Source organism: Pristiophorus japonicus, chromosome 11 (genome assembly GCF_044704955.1).
Source record: "Pristiophorus japonicus isolate sPriJap1 chromosome 11, sPriJap1.hap1, whole genome shotgun sequence".
Classification (NCBI taxonomy): domain Eukaryota; kingdom Metazoa; phylum Chordata; class Chondrichthyes; family Pristiophoridae; genus Pristiophorus; species Pristiophorus japonicus.
In genome coordinates, this window is record NC_091987.1 from 13,815,058 (window position 1) to 13,832,364 (window position 17,307).

Consider the following 17,307-nt stretch of genomic DNA (forward strand, 5'->3'; position numbering starts at 1 on the left):
CTATCTTAACCTTTATTGTATTGAACACTACTAATCAGCACGTGCCAATTTACTTACAACCCTCTCTTACTCGATTAGCCTTGGCAGCGTCCTGTACTGTGGGCCTTGGTTGCTCAATGAATCAAAATTCCTCTGTATTTGAGCCCCAGCTCTGTAACCTTCTCCAGCCCTACAACCCTCCGAGATCTCTGCACTCCTCCAATTCTGGCCTCTTTAGCATCCCTGATTTTCATCGCCCCACCATTGGCGGCCGTGCGTTCAGCTGCTGAAGCCCTAAGCTCTGGCTTTCTCTCCCTAAACTTCTCGCCCGCGCTTTCCTCCGTTTAGACGCTGCTTGAAACCTACTTCTGACCTCTCCCAATATCCCTTACGTGGCTCGGTGTCAAATTTTGTTTGGTAACGCACCTTGGGAAGTTTCACTACGTTAAGGGCGCTATATAAATACAAGTTGTTGTTGTTGTTGTTGAGTGGCCACAGCCTTCCCCAGTTCCCACACACATTTCTGGCGCTGACCCAAGTTGAAATTTTGTCATGAGCCTGGTCAGCGAGCAGTCTTCTCACACTTAAAAGTCAAAAAGGATGACCCGCTGAGTATCTAATAAGATTGTAATGCAATGAGTGAGCAGCTAAGCAACAACAACCTGTATTTATATAGCACCTTTAACGTAGTGAAACGTCCCAAGGAGCTTCACTGGAGTATTGCGAGGCAGAAGATTTGACACCGAGCCACATATGGAGAAAATTAGGACAGGCTTGGTCAACGAGGTAGGTTTTAAGGAGCGTCTTAAAGGAGGAGAGAGAGGTGGAGCGATGGAGAGGTTTCGGCAAGGAGTTCCAGAGCTTAGGGAGGAGGCAGCAGAGCAGTCAAGGCAGGTAATATTGGGCTGTCGTAGCTCCCCATCGCACAGCCTTTTGATGAGCGGAGGATGGCTTAAGCCATAGCTTCAAGTAGCCGCTGGATTATAGTCGTCAAACTAGGTTAAAAAATGCAGAAATTCATATTGCCTTTTTTTGTCAGTAAGCAAAATTCAAATTAGAAAAAAAAACTTGCATTTATATAGCGCATTTCCCGACCTCAGGATGTCCCAAAGCGCTTTATAGCCAATTAAGTATTGTCAGGTAGGAAACGCGGCAGCCAATCGCACTCAGCAAGGTCCCACAAAAAGCAATGAGTTAATAACCAGATAATAAGGGATTTAAGGGATATGGGACGGAAAGTGGAGTTGAGGTCGAAGATCAGCCATGATACTGAATGACGGAGCAGGCTCGAGGGGCCGTATGGCCTACTCCTAATTTTTATGTTCTTATGTTATGTTCTTATAATCTGTTCTTAAGTCATGTCAGTTGACAGATAAATATTGGTCAGGACAGCGGGGAAAATTCCCCTAGCTCTTCTTCAAAATAATGCCGTAGAATCTTTTACGTCTACTCAAGAGGGAACATGGTGCCTCGGTTTTAACGCCTCATCTGAAAGACGGCAGTACAGCTATCCCTCAGTACTGCGCTGAAATGTGAGCCTGGATTTTGTGCTGGAGTCTCTGGAGTAGGACCTGAACCCACAACTTCTGACTCAAGAGGCTCCTCATGAGGCTTCCCTTGTACATTCATGTAACTACTTCAAGTTTTTTTTAAAATGAAAGCTGCCTTGATCGCCAAGCTCTCCTTGTTTAAAGGCGGCATGGGGAAGGTACGATAGATATTTCCCCTCTGAAGGGCATTGGTAAAATAGATCTCTTTTAGCTCTCTATACTTTTAGCTCGCGATCCAGCCAGATAATTATCAAGCAAGAAGGCCAAAAAGGTCAAAAGGTTTTACAATCATGGTCAACTTCCAGAGTAGACCACTTATCTGCAAAGACCTCAGGGATGCACTGCATGCAAACGCTGAACTGCTCAAAAATGTTACTTGCATCAACAAACCCAGACCCTGATGTTTGGAAAGCCAGATCTAGTTCTTGACTGGAGTCTAATAACCAATTGGAAAACGTGCATGTGAATGTTGAGGTGAAGATGGGACTGTGTATGGCCTGTCAAAGCTCAATGGTCTCACCTCAAGTGAGGAATGGTCACGTTGGACAAGTAGGTGGCTGGAAGCTGTGGAGCAGTACCCCAACAGGGTGTCAGCCGCCTCAGGGGAAGAGGGGAGAACATTTAAGGGACGCTTATTGCAGATCATAATTCACTGGGAGGTCAGTGTATGGCTTAGGCACAGAGCTCGGAAATATTCACATTCCCCCACCCTCCCCTCCTCGATCCCATTCCGATGGAGGTCCTATCTGACTGTAAATGAAGCGCACGTTTAGCTAACAGAAGCATCATTGCTACAAGTTTTTCTTTAATAGGATGTATTTCGATGCACTTGTTGCAACACCAATGGACCCGAGCCTCGGAACATGCTGTGCAATCTCACACCTTCAACTAATGGCCAACCAGCCTCACACCACAGCAGTGTAATAAAAGACACAGTACTGGCTCCATAAACACCTTTCAGTATCGGGGGAGGGGGGAGAGGGAGCATGTGCTGCAGTTGGTCTCACACTGGCTTTCGACCTCAAGAACACCTGCTCAGATGCAGCCCAGACTGACGGCCTGAAAGTCCTTTCTGTCTGTTACTGTAAGGGCTCTATGCGGGGAAAAAAAAGCTTGGACAGTCTCGATCCAGCACACGGCGGATTGAACCACAGCACAAAACAGACCCAAGTTCAGAAATTGCTAACCACAGGCGGTTGTGATGTAGAGGGGCTTATGGAAACAATTGTTATACTCGTGCTGTGGGGGCACTCTTCTGAGGTTGAGACTGAGGCTCATTGTTGGGACAAGAGTAGGTTACGTTTGCCTTTGGTTTCGGCCCATTTTGCATCTGACCTGGAAGCGGATGATGCTGACTTAGGGTCTATTTTAACTCGGGGAGTGGGCAGTGTGAGGAGGGACCCGGAAGTCAGGGAGAAAGAGAGACTCAGATGCCGGGTCTCATTTTAATACTCGCAGGCAAGAGCGGGAATTAGGGGGCGGGAGCTGTATGCCGCCGAGACGCAAGGGAACGATTCCAAGCATAAGGCAAGTGCTGGGATGGGGCTTCCCAAACATGTGCCGGTACGAGGAGGGAGAGGAAAGGCAGGGGAGACCCGAGGATTCTTTCTGTTGGCCGAAAGATCATTCCCGCTCTTCCTGACAACCCCTGAAAGGAGTCCTCCCGAAGAGGATGGTGGCCTTTTCTGGCCACTCTGCTGGCTCACGCCGGCGTCCTCGGTCAGGCCTCCGCCAAGAGCTGCCGTTAAAACAGCATCATCGGGCCGCGACTTTTACATTTCAACTGGGTCCCGATAAAACAGTGCCGTGCAGGAACAGTATGGCCGCGAGCTGCCAAGTTGATGCCTTCAAATCCCCTGGGAGGACAGACTCATCAACATCAGTGTTCTCGATCAGGCCAACATCCCCAGCATCGAAGCACTGACCACACTCGATCAGCTCATTGGGCAGGCCACATTGTCCGCATGCCTGACACAAGACTCCCAAAGCAAGCGCTCTACTCGGAACTCCGACACGGAAAGTGAGCCCCAGGTGGGTAGAGGAAACGTTTCAAGGACGCCCCCAAAGCCTCCTTGATAAAATGCAACATCCCCACCGACACCTGGCAGTCCCTGGCCAAAGACCGCCCTAAGTGGAGGAAGAGCATCTGGGAGGGCGCTGAGCTCCTCGAGTCTCATCGCCAAGAGCATGCCGAAACCAAGCGCAGGCAGCGGAAGGAGCGTGCAGTAAACCAGACTCCCCACCCACCCTTTCCTTCAACCACTGTCTGTCCCACCTGTGACAGAGACTGTAATTCCCATATTGGACTGTACAGCCACCTGAGAACTCACTTTGAGTGGAAGCAAGTCTTCCTCGATTTCGAGGGACTGCCTATGATGATGATGCCCAATTTTAGCCCCTCCCACGCAACCGCTCCCAATCGCAGGTGGGCGTTTTGAAATTAACCCGTGGGGGGAGTCTGAAACCGGAAAGTACCCGATCCCCAGCACCAACCTCCCTCACCAAAAGAAGCGTTTTATAAACCTTGGTGTGATCGGACCCCCTCACCTGCTGATGGCTTGTTCCTCGTCGGTTATACCAGTCTCCCTGAAAGCTCGGTTGGATTCCTCCAAACTCAGGGCAATCGCTCTCTGAAGGTCATCTTTGTCATCTCCAGTAAGGTCAATAACATCTGTCAGCACAAACAAAATCATCCAGTTAGGAGCAAATTTATATCTGGGGGCTGGGGTGGTGAGCAAAGGGTTATTCCAGAGAGGACGAAGGACCAGTCAGTACAGCTAAAATTGCAACAGCTATCTGTGCGGCTACAAGGATTTCAGTAAAGTGTAAATACTGGGTTGGTGAAATGGTCATATAAGGAAGAAAACATCCAGCAATATGATCCGATATTAATTTCAGTTCTCTGGCACTGAAGACCATCTCGGACCCCAACGAGTTGAATTTTTCCAGAAGGCCTCTGTGTGTCTGATGAATCTGCCATTTCCCATTTGCACCTACTCCAGACCCATCTTCTGTTTCTTTACTTGCTTCATTACCATCTCCTTTCGCCTCACACCATCATAGAATGGTTACAGCACAGGAGGCCATTCGGCCCGTCGAGCCCGTGCAGGCTCTCTGCAAGAGCTCGTCCCACTCTCCCGCCCTTTCTCCGTAGTCCTGCAAAATTTTTTTCCTTCGGGTACTTAACCAACTCCCTTTTGAAAGCCACGATTGAATCTGCCCCCACCACTCTTTCAGGCCGTGCATTCCAGATTCTAACCACTCGCATGTTTTTCCTCATGTCGCCTTTGGTTCTTCTGTCAATCTCTGCCTTCCGCCGTCACAGACCTTCCCTTTTGGGTCTTTCCTCCCCTCACTCCCTTTTCCTTCCTCTGCACTTGCTTAAACACCTGTTACATCTCTCACTTTTGCCAGTTCTGATGAAAGATCATCGACCTGAAATGTTAACTGTTTCTCTCTCCACAGACACTGCCTGAACTGCTGAGTATTTCCAGCATTTTCTGTCCTTCCACACTTGGGTTTTATCAAAGCAAATGATGTGCAATGTTCACAGAAAATGGAATGGAATTGTGGGACTTGATCCCTAAAACATCCTAGACACTTGTAATTAGAAATGGAACTTGGCTTATTCAGGCGCTATATATGAATGGCCTCGGTTGTGGCTACAGAGAATACTTTGAGCTATATAACAATAGGATGAATACTGGTGGTTCTTCTTCTTAGGCAGTCCCCCGGAGTCGAGGATGACTTGCTTCCACACTAATATGAGTTCTCAGGTGACTGATGAGACCAATGTGGGATCTATAGTCTCTGTCACAGGTTGGGGCAGACGGTGGTTGGAGGGACGGGTGGGTGGGGTGCTTGGGTTGTCGTGCGCCCCTTCTGCTGTTTGTACTTGACTACCGCTTGCTCGCGTCGAAGAGACTAGAAGTGTTCGACGCCTTCTCGAATGCTTCTTCTCCACTTTGAGCAGTCTTGGGCCAGGGATTCCCAAGAGCCAGTGGGGATGTTACATTTTTTCAGGGGGTGTCTTTGACGCGTTTTCTCTGCCCTCCTGGGGCTCGCGTGCCGTGACGGAGCTCGGAGTAGAGCGCTTATTTCCTGAGCTTGTATCAAGCATGTGGACTATGTGGCCCGTCCATCGGAGCTGATTAGCGTGTACAATGCTTCGATGCTGGGGATGTTGGCCTGAGTAACTGGTGGTAACAGGTCTGCTCACTGATGGAAGCAATTTAAGGTGACGATTTAAGCACACGGGCTCGAGCAAGATTTCTCCTGCAGAATTGACAATAGCAAGAGCAGTGTTGTTAATATTGGCACCTAGTGACAAGATTGCATGTCACTCTCGGGGTCGACAATCTCAGAATCTCCTTGATCGAGGAGCGCTGCAAATGCCCTGCAGTTCAGTCAGACAAGTTAACGCGTCGGGTGGGGACTTTTATCAGAAGCGGAACTGTCGGGAATGAGAAGCCTCTTGTATATGACCAAGTATTAAAAAAAAGAGGAAATTGACAAAATAAAACCGGGGCAGAGACGAGGAAATTTTTTTTACACAGCGAATGATGATCTGGATGCACTGCCTGAAAGGGTGGTGAAAGCAGATTCAATTGTAACATTCAAAAGAGAATTGGATATATAGAAAGACTTGCATTTATATAGCGCCTTTCACGACCACCAGACATCTCAAAGCGTTTTACAGCCAATGAAGTAGTTTTGGAGTATAGTCACTGTTGTAATGTAGGAAATGTGGCAGCTAATTTGCGCACAGCAAACTTCCACAAACAGCAATGTGATAATGACCAGATAATCTGTTGTTACATATGTTGATATCCACGGCCCCAGGACACTTGGGAGAACTCCCCTGCTCTTTGAAATGGGGCCGTGAAATCTTTTACATCCACCTGAGAGCGCAGATGGGGCCTCGGTTTAACGTCTCATCCAACAGTGCAGCACACCCTCAGCCTAGATTTATGTGCTCAAGTCCCTGGAGTGGGACTTGAACCCACAACCTTCTGACTCAGATGCGAGTTTATAAGTTCATAAGAAATAGGAACAGGAGTAGGCCATATGGCCCCTCGAACCTGCTCCGCCATTCAATAAGATCATGGCTGATTTGATCATGAACTCAGCTCCACTTCCCTGCCCCATTCCCATAAACCCTTATTCTTTAAGAAACTGTCTATTTCTGTCTTAAATTTATTCAATGTCCCAGCTTCCGCAGCTCTCTGAGGCAGTGAATACCACAGATTTACAACCCTCAGAAAATAAATTTCTCCTCATCTGTTTTAAATGGGCGGCCCCTTATTCTAAAATCATGTCCTCTAGTTCTAGTCTCCCCCATCAGTGGAAACATCCTCTCTGCATCCACCTTGTCAAGCCCCCTCATAATCTTATACGTTTCGATAAGATCACCTCTCATTCTTCTGAACTCCAATGAGTAGAGACCCAACCTACTCAACCTTTCCTCATAAATCAACCCCTCATCTCCGGAATCAACCTAGTGAACCTTCTCTGAACTGCCTCCAAAGCAAGTATATCCTTTTGTAAATATGGAAACCAAAACTGCACGCAGTATTCCAGGTGTGGCCTCTATAGCTGTAGCAAGACTTCCCTGCTTTTATACTCTATCCCCTTTTGCAATAAAGGCCAAGATTCCATTGGCCTCCTGATCACTTGCTGTATCTGTATGCTATCCTTATGTGGTTCATGCACAAGTACTCCCAGGTCCTGCTGCACTGCAGCACTTTGCAATCTTTCTCCATTTAAATAATAACTTGCTGGGTTTTTTTCTGCTAAAGTGCATGATCTCACACTTTAAAACATTATACTCCATCTGCAAAACTTTTGCCCACTCACTTAGCCTGTCTATGTTCTTTTGCAGATTTGTTGTGTCCTCCTCACACATTGCTTTTCCTCCCATCTTTGTATCATCAGCAAACTTGGCTATGTTACACTCAGTCCCTTCTTCCAAGTCGTTAATATAGATTGTAAATAGTTGGGGTCCCAGCACTGATCCCTGCGGCACCCTACTAGTTACTGGTTGCCAACCAGAGAATGAATCATTTATCCTGACTCTCCGTTTTCTGTTCGTTAGCCAATCCTCTATCCATGCTAATATATTACCCCCAACCCCGTGAACTTTTATCTTGTGCAGTAATCTTTTATGTGGCACCTTGTCAAATGACTTCTGGAAGTTCAAATACACCACATCCACTGCTACTTACTGAGCCACAGCTGACACTGTGAAAAGGAAAAAATTGCAAGGCTATAGGTAAAGAGCAGGGAGTGGGTCTAATTCTGGTGCTGTGTAATGGGACAGGATTAATAAATGATCGCCTAGTAAAGGGTTCTCCAGGAAAGAGTGAATGTAGCATGGTGGAATTTCAAATTCAGTTGAAGGGCAAGAAAGTTGGATCTCAAACCAGTGTCTTAAGCTTAAATAAAGAAAACTACAAAGGTATGAAGGCAGAGTTAGCTAAAGTAGACTGGGAAAATAGATTAAAGTGTGGGGCGGTTGATGAACAATGGCAGACATTTAAAGAGATATTTCATAATTCTCAACAAAAATATATTCCATTTGAGAAGAAAGACTGTAAGAGAAGGGATAACCATCCGTGGCTAACTAAGGAAATAAGGGATGGTATCAAATTGAAAACAAGGGCATACAATGTGGCCAAGACCAGTGGGAGGCCAGAGGATTGGGAAACTTTAAAAACCAGCAAAGAACGACTAAAAAATTAATAAAGAGAGGGAAGATAGATTATGAAAGTAAACTAGCACAAAATATAAAAACAGATGGTAAGAGTTTCTACAGATACATAAAAAGGAAAAGCGTGGCTAATGTAAATGTTGGTTCCCTAGAGGATGAGACTGGAGAATTAATAATGGGGAACAGGGAAATGGCAGAGACTTTGAACAAATATTTTGTATCGGTCTTCATGGTAGAAGACACAAAAAACATCCCAACTGTGGATAATCAAGGAGCTACAGGGAGTGAGGAACTTAAAACAATCACTAAGGAAGTAGTACTCGGTAAAATAATGGGACTAAAGGCGGACAAGTCCCCTGGACCTGATGGCTTGCATCCAAGGATCGTAAAAGAAGCGGCTGCAAAGATAGTGGATGCATTGGTTGTAATCGACCAAAATTCCCTGGAGTCTGGAGAGGTCCCAACGGATTGGAAAACCGCAAATGTAATGCCCTTATTTAAAAGAGGCGGCAAACAGAAAGCAGGAAACTATAGACAAGTTCGCCTAACATCTGTGGTTGGAAAAATGCTGGAGTCTATTATTAAGGAGGCAGTAGCAGGACATTTTGAAAAAGCATAATTCAGTCAAGCAGAGTCAGCATGGTTTTATGAAAGGGAAATCATGTTTAACAAACTTGCTGGAGTTCTTTGAGGATTTAACGAACAGGGTGGATAGGGGGAAACCAGTGGATGTGGTGTATTTGGATTTCGAGAAGGCATTCGATTAGGTGCCACATAAAAGGTTACTGTAACGGATTAAAGTTCACGGGTTGGGGGTAATATGTTAGCATGGATAGAGGATTGGCTAACTAACAGAAAACAGAGAGTTGGGATAAACAGGTATTTTCCAGTTGGCAAACAGTAACTAGTGGGGTGCCTCAGGGATCAGTACTGGGGTCTCAACTATTTATAATCTATATTAATGACTTTGATGAAGGGACTGAGTGCAATGTAGCCAAGTTTGCTGATGATACAAAGATGGGTGGGAAAGCAAGTTGTGAGGAGGACACAAAAAGTCTGCAAAGAGATATAGAAAGGTTAAGTGAGTGGGAAAAAATTTGGCAGATGAGAGTATAATGTGGGGAAAGTGTGAGGTTATCCACTTTGGCAGAAGAAATAAAAAAACTAATTATTTAAATGGACTTGGTGTTCCTTGTGCATGAAACATAAAAAATTAGTATGCAGATACAGCAAGTAATCAGGAAGGTAAAATGGAATGTGTTATTGCAAGGGGGATAGAGTATAAAAGCAGAGAAGTCCTGCTACAACTGTACAGGGTATTGGTGAGGCCACACCTGGAGCACTGCGTACAGTTTTGGTCGCCACATTTAAGCACTTGCATTGGAGGCTGTTCAGAGAAGGTTCACAAGGTTGATTCCGGAGATGAGGGGGTTGACTTATGAAGAAAGATTGAGTTGGTTGGGCCTCTACTCATTGGAGTTCAGAAGAATGAGAGGTGATCTTATTGAAACTTATAAGATAATGAGGGAGTTCGACAAGGCGGATGCAGAGAGGATATTTCCACTCATAAGGGAAACTAAAACTAGGAGGCATAATCTCAGAGTGAGGGCTGCACATTTAAAACTGAGATGAGGAGGAATTTCTTCTCCCAGAGGGTTGTAAATCTATGGAATTCTCTGCCCCAGAGAGCTGTGGAGGCTGGGTCATTGAATATATTTAAGGTGGAGATAGACAGATTTTTGAGTGATAAGGGAGTGAAGGGTTGTGGGGAGCGGGCAGGGAAGTGGAACTGAATCCATGATCAGACCAGCCATGATCTTATTGAATGGCGGAGCAGGCTCGAGAGGCCGAATGGCCTACTCCTGCTTCGTATGTCCTTAATTGGCTAGGTCTTTCAGAGAGCCGGCACAAGCACAGGCCGAGTGAAATGTTCCCGCTAAGGTGCGTGTGTCCACGGGCTAATCTGAACGGTCCCGTGCAGGCCTCTCAGCGGCCTTTATACTGTAAATACCTCGCATGCACAGAAATTTAAAGGGACCGCGCATTTAAAGAAACAGGCCGTGCAGAACAAAGCACATCTTACAGGGAACATTGGGCTTTCGACAAGGTCCCACACAAGAGATTAATGTGCAAAGTTAAAGCACATGGGATTGGGGGTAGTGTGCTGACATGGATTGAGAACTGGTTGTCAGACAGGAAGCAAAGAGTAGGAGTAAATGGGTACTTTTCAGAATGGCAGGCAGTGACTAGTGGGGTATCGCAAGGTTCTGTGCTGGGGCCCCAGCTGTTTACACTGTACATTAATGATTTAGACGAGGTGATTAAATGTAGTATCTCCAAATTTGCGGATGACACTAAGTTGGGTGGCAGTGTGAGCTGCGAGGAGGATGCTATGCGGCTGCAGAGTGACTTGGATAGGTTAGGTGAGTGGGCAAATGCATGGCAGATGAAGTATAATGTGGATAAATATGAGGTTATCCACTTTGGTGGTAAAAACAGAGAGACAGACTATTATCTGAATGGTGACAGATTAGGAAAAGGGGAGGTGCAACGAGACCTGGGTGTCATGGTACATCAGTCATTGAAGGTTGGCATGCGGGTACAGCAGGCGGTTAAGAAAGCAAATGGCATGTTGGCCTTAATAGCGAGGGGATTTGAGTACAGCGGGCAGGGAGGTATTGCTACAGTTGTACAGGGCCTTGGTGAGGCCACACCTGGAGTATTGTGTACAGTTTTGGTCTCCTAACTTGAGGAAGGACATTCTTGCTATTGAGGGAGTGCAGCGAAGGTTCACCAGACTGATTCCCGGGATGGCGGGACTGACATATCAAGAAAGACCGGATCAACTGGGCTTGTAATCACTGGAGTTCAGAAGAATGAGAGGGGATCTCATAGAAACGTTTAAAATTCTGACGGGTTTAGACAGGTTAGATGCAGGAAGAATGTTCCCAATGTTGGGGAAGTCCTGAACCAGGGGGTCACAGTCTAAGGATAAGGGGTAAGCCATTTAGGACTGAGATGAGGAGAAACTTCTTCACCCACAGGTGAACCTGTGGAATTCTCTGCCAGAGAAAGTTGTTGAGGCCAATTCACTAAATACAATCAAAAGGAGTTAGATATAGTCCTTACTACTAGGGGTATGGCGAGAAAGCAGGAATGGGGTACTGAGGTTGCATGTTCAGCCATGAACTCATTGAATGGCGGTGCAGGCTCGAAGGGCCAAATGGCCTACTCTTGCACCTATTTTCTATGTTTCTAATTCACTGCTCCAGTTCTTAGAATAGGACATAGGCAGAAACTGCCAGCGAGCTCACAATTGGTGTAGTATGGATCATTACAAGTTTCTTTTACAATACTGTACACGAGGTAAACAATAAGCATATTATAGTACACAAGCTGACATTTAAGAGTAGGGTGAACTGCAGTGTTGAATTAGGGCAATAATTTCAGATAGCCAGTCACTGAATAATGTGGATCGGTGACTTGCTGTTCCTGCACCTTGTGTGGTACGAGCAATATCTCCTTGGCCTCCTTCAACAGTGTACTGTGCGAGTGACAAAAGTCACAGCACAAAACTTTCATTCGCTAACAAATATCCACATGACCCCTGCCTCAAACATCTTCAACGCAACGAACAGAGCAGTGTCGAACTAAAACCAATTTGCCCGAGACTAGATTCCTGCCTGCGTGAACCCCCATGGGAGCAGTCAAGAGTAAGAGGCATGCTTTGACTCTGGGAAAAGGAGACATTGCTTTGGATCAGAAAGGTCATGATGTCATAATGTGATAACAACAACTTGTATTTGTATAGTGCCTTTAACGTAGTAAAACGTGACAGGGCACTTCACAGGAGCATATCAAACCTATTGACACCGAGCCACATAAAAGAGATATTAGGAGAGGTCGAAGATGTAGGTTTTAAGGAGCGTCTTAAAGGAGGAGAGAGAGACAGAGGGGTTTAGGGAGGGAATTCCAGAGCTTGGGGCCCAGGCAGCTGAAGGCACGGCCGCCAACGGTGGAGTGATGGAAATCGATGGGGATGCGCAAGAGGCCAGAATTGGAGGAGCGCAGAGATCGCGGAGGGTTGTGGGGCTGGAGGGTGTTACAGAGATAGTGAAGGGCCAGGCCATGGAGCAATTGGAACACAAGGATGAGAATTCTAAATTCGGGTCGCTGTCTGACTGGAAGCCAATGTAGGTCAGCGAGTACAGGGGCGATAAAAATAAAGCAATTGTGTCGACGATGAACTAACTATGGGATTCCTTCGTGCTAGTCAGAGCGCGCACACAATTAAAGTTGGTTGCTGCTAGCTGTTTCTGCAGGCTGTCGAGACCACACATCCCGAACTGGCTGATAACACACGCCTCAGGACAACACAAAGACATAGTTCAGGAAGGTCTTTAAATGAATACCTTTAAGCTAAATGTAAGCCACAAAGATATTCACTGCTTTTCAGGGTGGGTTGGAATGGAAAGCCGGTCTACATTCAGCCAAGCCAACCAGACTGGTCTTAGCAATGTGGTATATCTTATCAAATAATGAGGCTTCTTAAGACCTTCCAGCACACTATCCAGGCTCATTGTGCTGAGTGAGCCCTGTTAACTTTGATAACTGCAAGGTTAGCTTCCAGAAGAGGGTAGAGTGCCTCACCACCTGTGAGAGTCTGGCCAGGGTGACGGAAATTAAGAGATTATCCCAAACCCGCGACCTCTACCACCGAGAAGGATAAAGGCAACAGGCGCATGGGAACATCACCACCTCCAAGTTCCTCTCCAAGTCACACACCATCCTGACTTGGAAATATATTTACCATTCCTGGGCCAAAACCCTGGACAGCACTGTGGAACACCATCACCACACGGACTGCGGCGGTTCAGATGGCGGATCACCACCACCTGCTCAAGAACAACTAGGGATGGGCAATAAATGCTGGGCTTACATCCCATGAAAGAATTGTAAAAAAAAGGCAAGTCAGATTTCAGCTAGAGATAATCAAAAAGAAAATATAAATTATTTAGACCACTAATAAAAATAGAACGCATTACAGAATGACTTCAAAGTCTGGAATGATGACTCTATAAAATAACCAGTATCTTTATTTCACAGTGTGAGCGTCAGCTCCGTCATGTGCATGCATCAAAGGTGTTTCAAGATTACAGCTCCCGCTGTCCAGGTCACACTGTCACACGTCTAGATATCGTGTGACGAAAATAAACTTCTGTCGTAAGGGATGTGGGATTCACGCACAGGAGAGACCAGTCACGTTAACCCAAGAAAGATATCGAGGAGAGATCTGAAGTTTGTAACGCTGCCACTATCTCGCAGGTCATTCAACATGTACGGAACTAGTCAATAGGTCACGCCATTCCATTCAATTGGAAGCATGCTATGGAGCTGTTTACAGTACATTTATTTGTCAGCTGCAAACCCAAGGAAATAGAGGAACAGGAATAAGCCATTCTGCTCCTCGAGCCTGTTCCGCTATTCAATTAGATCACAGCTGATCTGTATCTTAACTCCAAAAGCCCGCCTTGGCTCCATAGCTCTTAATAGGAACAGGAGTAGGCCATTTAGCCCCGCAAGCCTGTTCCACCATTTAATGAGATCATGGCAGAAACTTGTGACCTATTCCCCATCCTCCTTAATACCTTTGGTTAACAGAAATCTATCAATCTCAAATTTAAAATTAACAATTCGCCTAGCATCAATTGGCATTTGCCAAATTTCTACCACACTTGGCGTGTTGAAGTGTTTCCTTAACTTCATTCCTGAAAAGCCTGGCTCTAACCTTTGTCTAACAAAAATCGGCTAAAGTTTTCACATTTTTAACTGAAAATATCTAACAAAAAGCAACACAAGGATTAGTTTGCTCATTGTTATTTTCTTTGTCACTACTAAAGGTTACGGTGCTGGATTGTAATGTTCGAATGATGCAAATGCTGAAGCAACCAGTCACTTGTACTGAAGTTAGTGTAAAGGAGCAGTATCAGCAACTCTTCAAAACTGGGAGGCAAAAAAAGTTATTTCTCCGTCCGTGTGACAGTGTTGATGTTAAGGATTGTATTCCTTAACGAGCTTTCCTCCCGTACGTCACTTACTTGTGTCAGCCTGGCTGCCCACGCTGATGTACCGATCATTGCCGGTTTGTCCTGTGTGATAGTAGGCTTCTTCCTGTTGTGGTGCTTTGGCATTCTTCTCAGTCAGGAAAGCCACAGCTTCTGCAAGATCCCCATTACTCGCCTGCAAAAAAGCACAAGAGGCAAGTTAGCAGCGGACAAAGCTCTGGGCTTTGAACAGGAACGCAGGACGCTCGCTGCCAAAGCGAGTCCGTGGAGGAAGGCAGGCCCGTGTGAGCACCACACTGGGAGCAGCAATGGGGCTGGAACAAATGCCACAGAGGGCAACACCTGCTCCTTGGCCTCCTCCTCTTCCTCATTGACTTGCTGCTCCCCACCCCCCCCTCCCCCGATGCAACACCAGCCGCAGAAATGGGGTCAGCATCCACGCGCCCTCCAGCTCTACTTCCCCGCCACTTATCTACTGCCTCGCTGCTGGCAGACTGCTTGTCCGACATCAGCTCCAATTTCTTCCAGTTAAATACTGGGAAGATCAAAGTCATCACCTTTTGACTGCGCCATCGACTGTTACTGGACCAATGATCCAGATCAAATTCCACCACAGCAGGTGAGGAATTTAAATTCAGTTAAATAAATCTGGAACAATAAGCTAGTGTCAGTAATGGTGACCATGTAACTACTAGAGTGTTGTTTAAAAACCCATCTGGTTCACTAATGTCCTTCAGGGAAGGAAATCTGCCGTCCTTCCCCGGTCTGGCCGATATGTGACTCCAGACCCACAGCAAAGTAGCTGACTCGTAATGGCCCTCTGCCTAGCACGCCACTCAGTTGTACAGGCGACGGCTCACCACCACCTTCTCAAGGGCAATTAGGGACAGGCAATAAATGCCGGCCTTGCCAGTGACACCCACATCCTGTGAATGAGTAAAATAAATACTATTGCTACTGGTTCCGTCTCTTACCCCAGCTACTGTCTCAGGCTGAATCAGACTGTGCATAACATTCGGGTCCTGTTTGACCCCGATCGGAACTTCCGACCCCAGAAGGGCCTCTCCATCATAGGGACCACCTACTTCCACCTGTAACGTCGCCCGCATCACTTCAGCCCATATGCTACTCAGACCCTCATCCGTGCCTTTGTCACCCTCCAGACTCAACTATTCCAATGCAGACTCCTATCCTTTTGCACTCCCATGAATTCAGCTCAATCAAAACTCGTATCCTACTCTGCTCTAATTAACCCAAAGTTGGCTCCTGGTCCCCAATGCTTCAAAATTAAAATTCTCATCTTGGTGTTTAAATCCCTTCATGGCTTCGCCCTTCCCCATCTCTATAACCTCTTCCAGCTGTACACCCCACTTCAGCCCTCCTCCTTCCCTCCTTCCCCCCTCCCGCCCCCACTCCATCCCCGAATGCCTGAGTCCTCTGACTCTGATCTCCTGTGCACCTTCATCTGTTCGTCCCACCATTGATGGCCGTGCTTTCAACCACATGGGCCTCATGCTTTGGAATTCCCTCCCGAAACCCCTGTGATTTCTACCTCAGTATCCGCCTTTCATCATCATAGGCGGTCCCTCGAAATGAGGATGACTTGCTTCCACGCCAAAAAAGGATGAGTTCACAGGTGTTCCAATGAAGGACCTAAAATTCCAGGTCCTGAACTACATCTTGAAGAGTGGAAGATGCCTGTGCGTGGATTTTTTTAACCCGTGGTGACCGTTGCACACCAGCCACCACACGGGCTTGACAGAGCTAGGTCTTGGTCCAGTGGCAGGGATTAACCAAGACGACTGGAGACCTGCTCTGCTGCACGGGCCTAGTGCGCGCACATATCGCAGTGTGGGCTGGCCCGTGCTGCCCCTGGGCCCCTGGCCCCGAACTCACGCATCTCCTGGGCCCGGTTCACGACCCGCTCCTTCGCCCCGACCTCGCCGCTCCTGCTGAATTTGCCCACGCTCCAATCACCAACCTGGACCTTTCTGACGTCACTCTTCGCTGCCGTCGCAGCTCATGCTGCTCCCTGGAGTAGTACGCCTCCACGCTGCTCCCAGGGCCTCCGTACGCCACTCCTTTTATGGCCCCAACTTGCCGCTGGTTTTCTCCCACAGGTTGGGGCCTCCACGCTGCGCCCAGGGCCTCCGCTCTCCTCCTTTAAGACCCTCTTAAAACCAACCTCTCTGACCCAAGCTTTTGATCCCCATGCCGATTATCTCCTTCTTTGGCACAGCATCCTTTTTTTTTGATTAGGCCTTTGCGAAGCTCCTCGGGACATTTTTCTATGTTAAAGGTACTCGATAAATGTAACTGCTGTTGCTGTTTCAATTACCTCATGAACAGGGTCCATACCATCTGAACTCCAAGGTGCATTACTTCCTTGTAACAAACTCCAAAGTACACAGTAATCTTAACAAAAACACATCCTTAGTCATGTGTTACCTTTTTAAAATTAACACAGATCATTTGAAGCGAGTGTTAAATAAAACCTAGAAATAAAACGCTGGTATCAGAAAAAGTGACCATGAAACTGTCGGAGTGTCGTAAAAACTCAACTGGTTCATGAATTAGGGAAGGGAATTTGCCATCCGGCCTACGTGTGACTCCAATCCCACACCAACTTCTCTGAAGTGGCCTAGCAAGCCATTCAGTTGCATCAACCCAGTACAAAGTTTTAAAAGTCCCACGGACTGCAGCAGTTCAAGCAGGTCTGCCACCACATTCTCAGGGCAATCAGGGGTGGGCAATAAATGCCAGCCTTGCCACAGAGCAAATAAAAAAATAACTATGATGAAAACTGGAAAGGAGCTGAAATTCCCACATATATTTTACCTCTCAAACTGAAAGATCATATTTCACAACATTTTACAGGAACAGTACATATCCCATCACCATCATAGGCGGTCCCTCGAACGAGGATGACTTGCTTCCACACCAAAAGGATGAGCTCACAGATGTTTCAAAGAAGGACCCGATGTTCCAGTCCTGAACACCAGGG

At 46.8% G+C, this 17,307-nt stretch overlaps 1 protein-coding gene across 7 annotated transcripts in view; it reads right to left on the minus strand.

Moving 5' to 3' along the window:
* The window catches only part of usp25 (ubiquitin specific peptidase 25), a 211,708-nt gene that overhangs the window by 145,325 nt on the left and 49,076 nt on the right, over positions 1–17,307 (minus strand). For all 7 annotated transcript variants that reach the window (XM_070893240.1, XM_070893239.1, XM_070893235.1 and 4 more), the window contains exons 3-4: positions 14,337–14,478; positions 4,077–4,200 (exon numbers count right to left, since the gene is read on the minus strand). In XM_070893240.1, the coding sequence (XP_070749341.1) occupies positions 4,077–4,200; positions 14,337–14,478 (266 nt within the window). The remainder of the gene's footprint in view (positions 1–4,076; positions 4,201–14,336; positions 14,479–17,307) is intronic.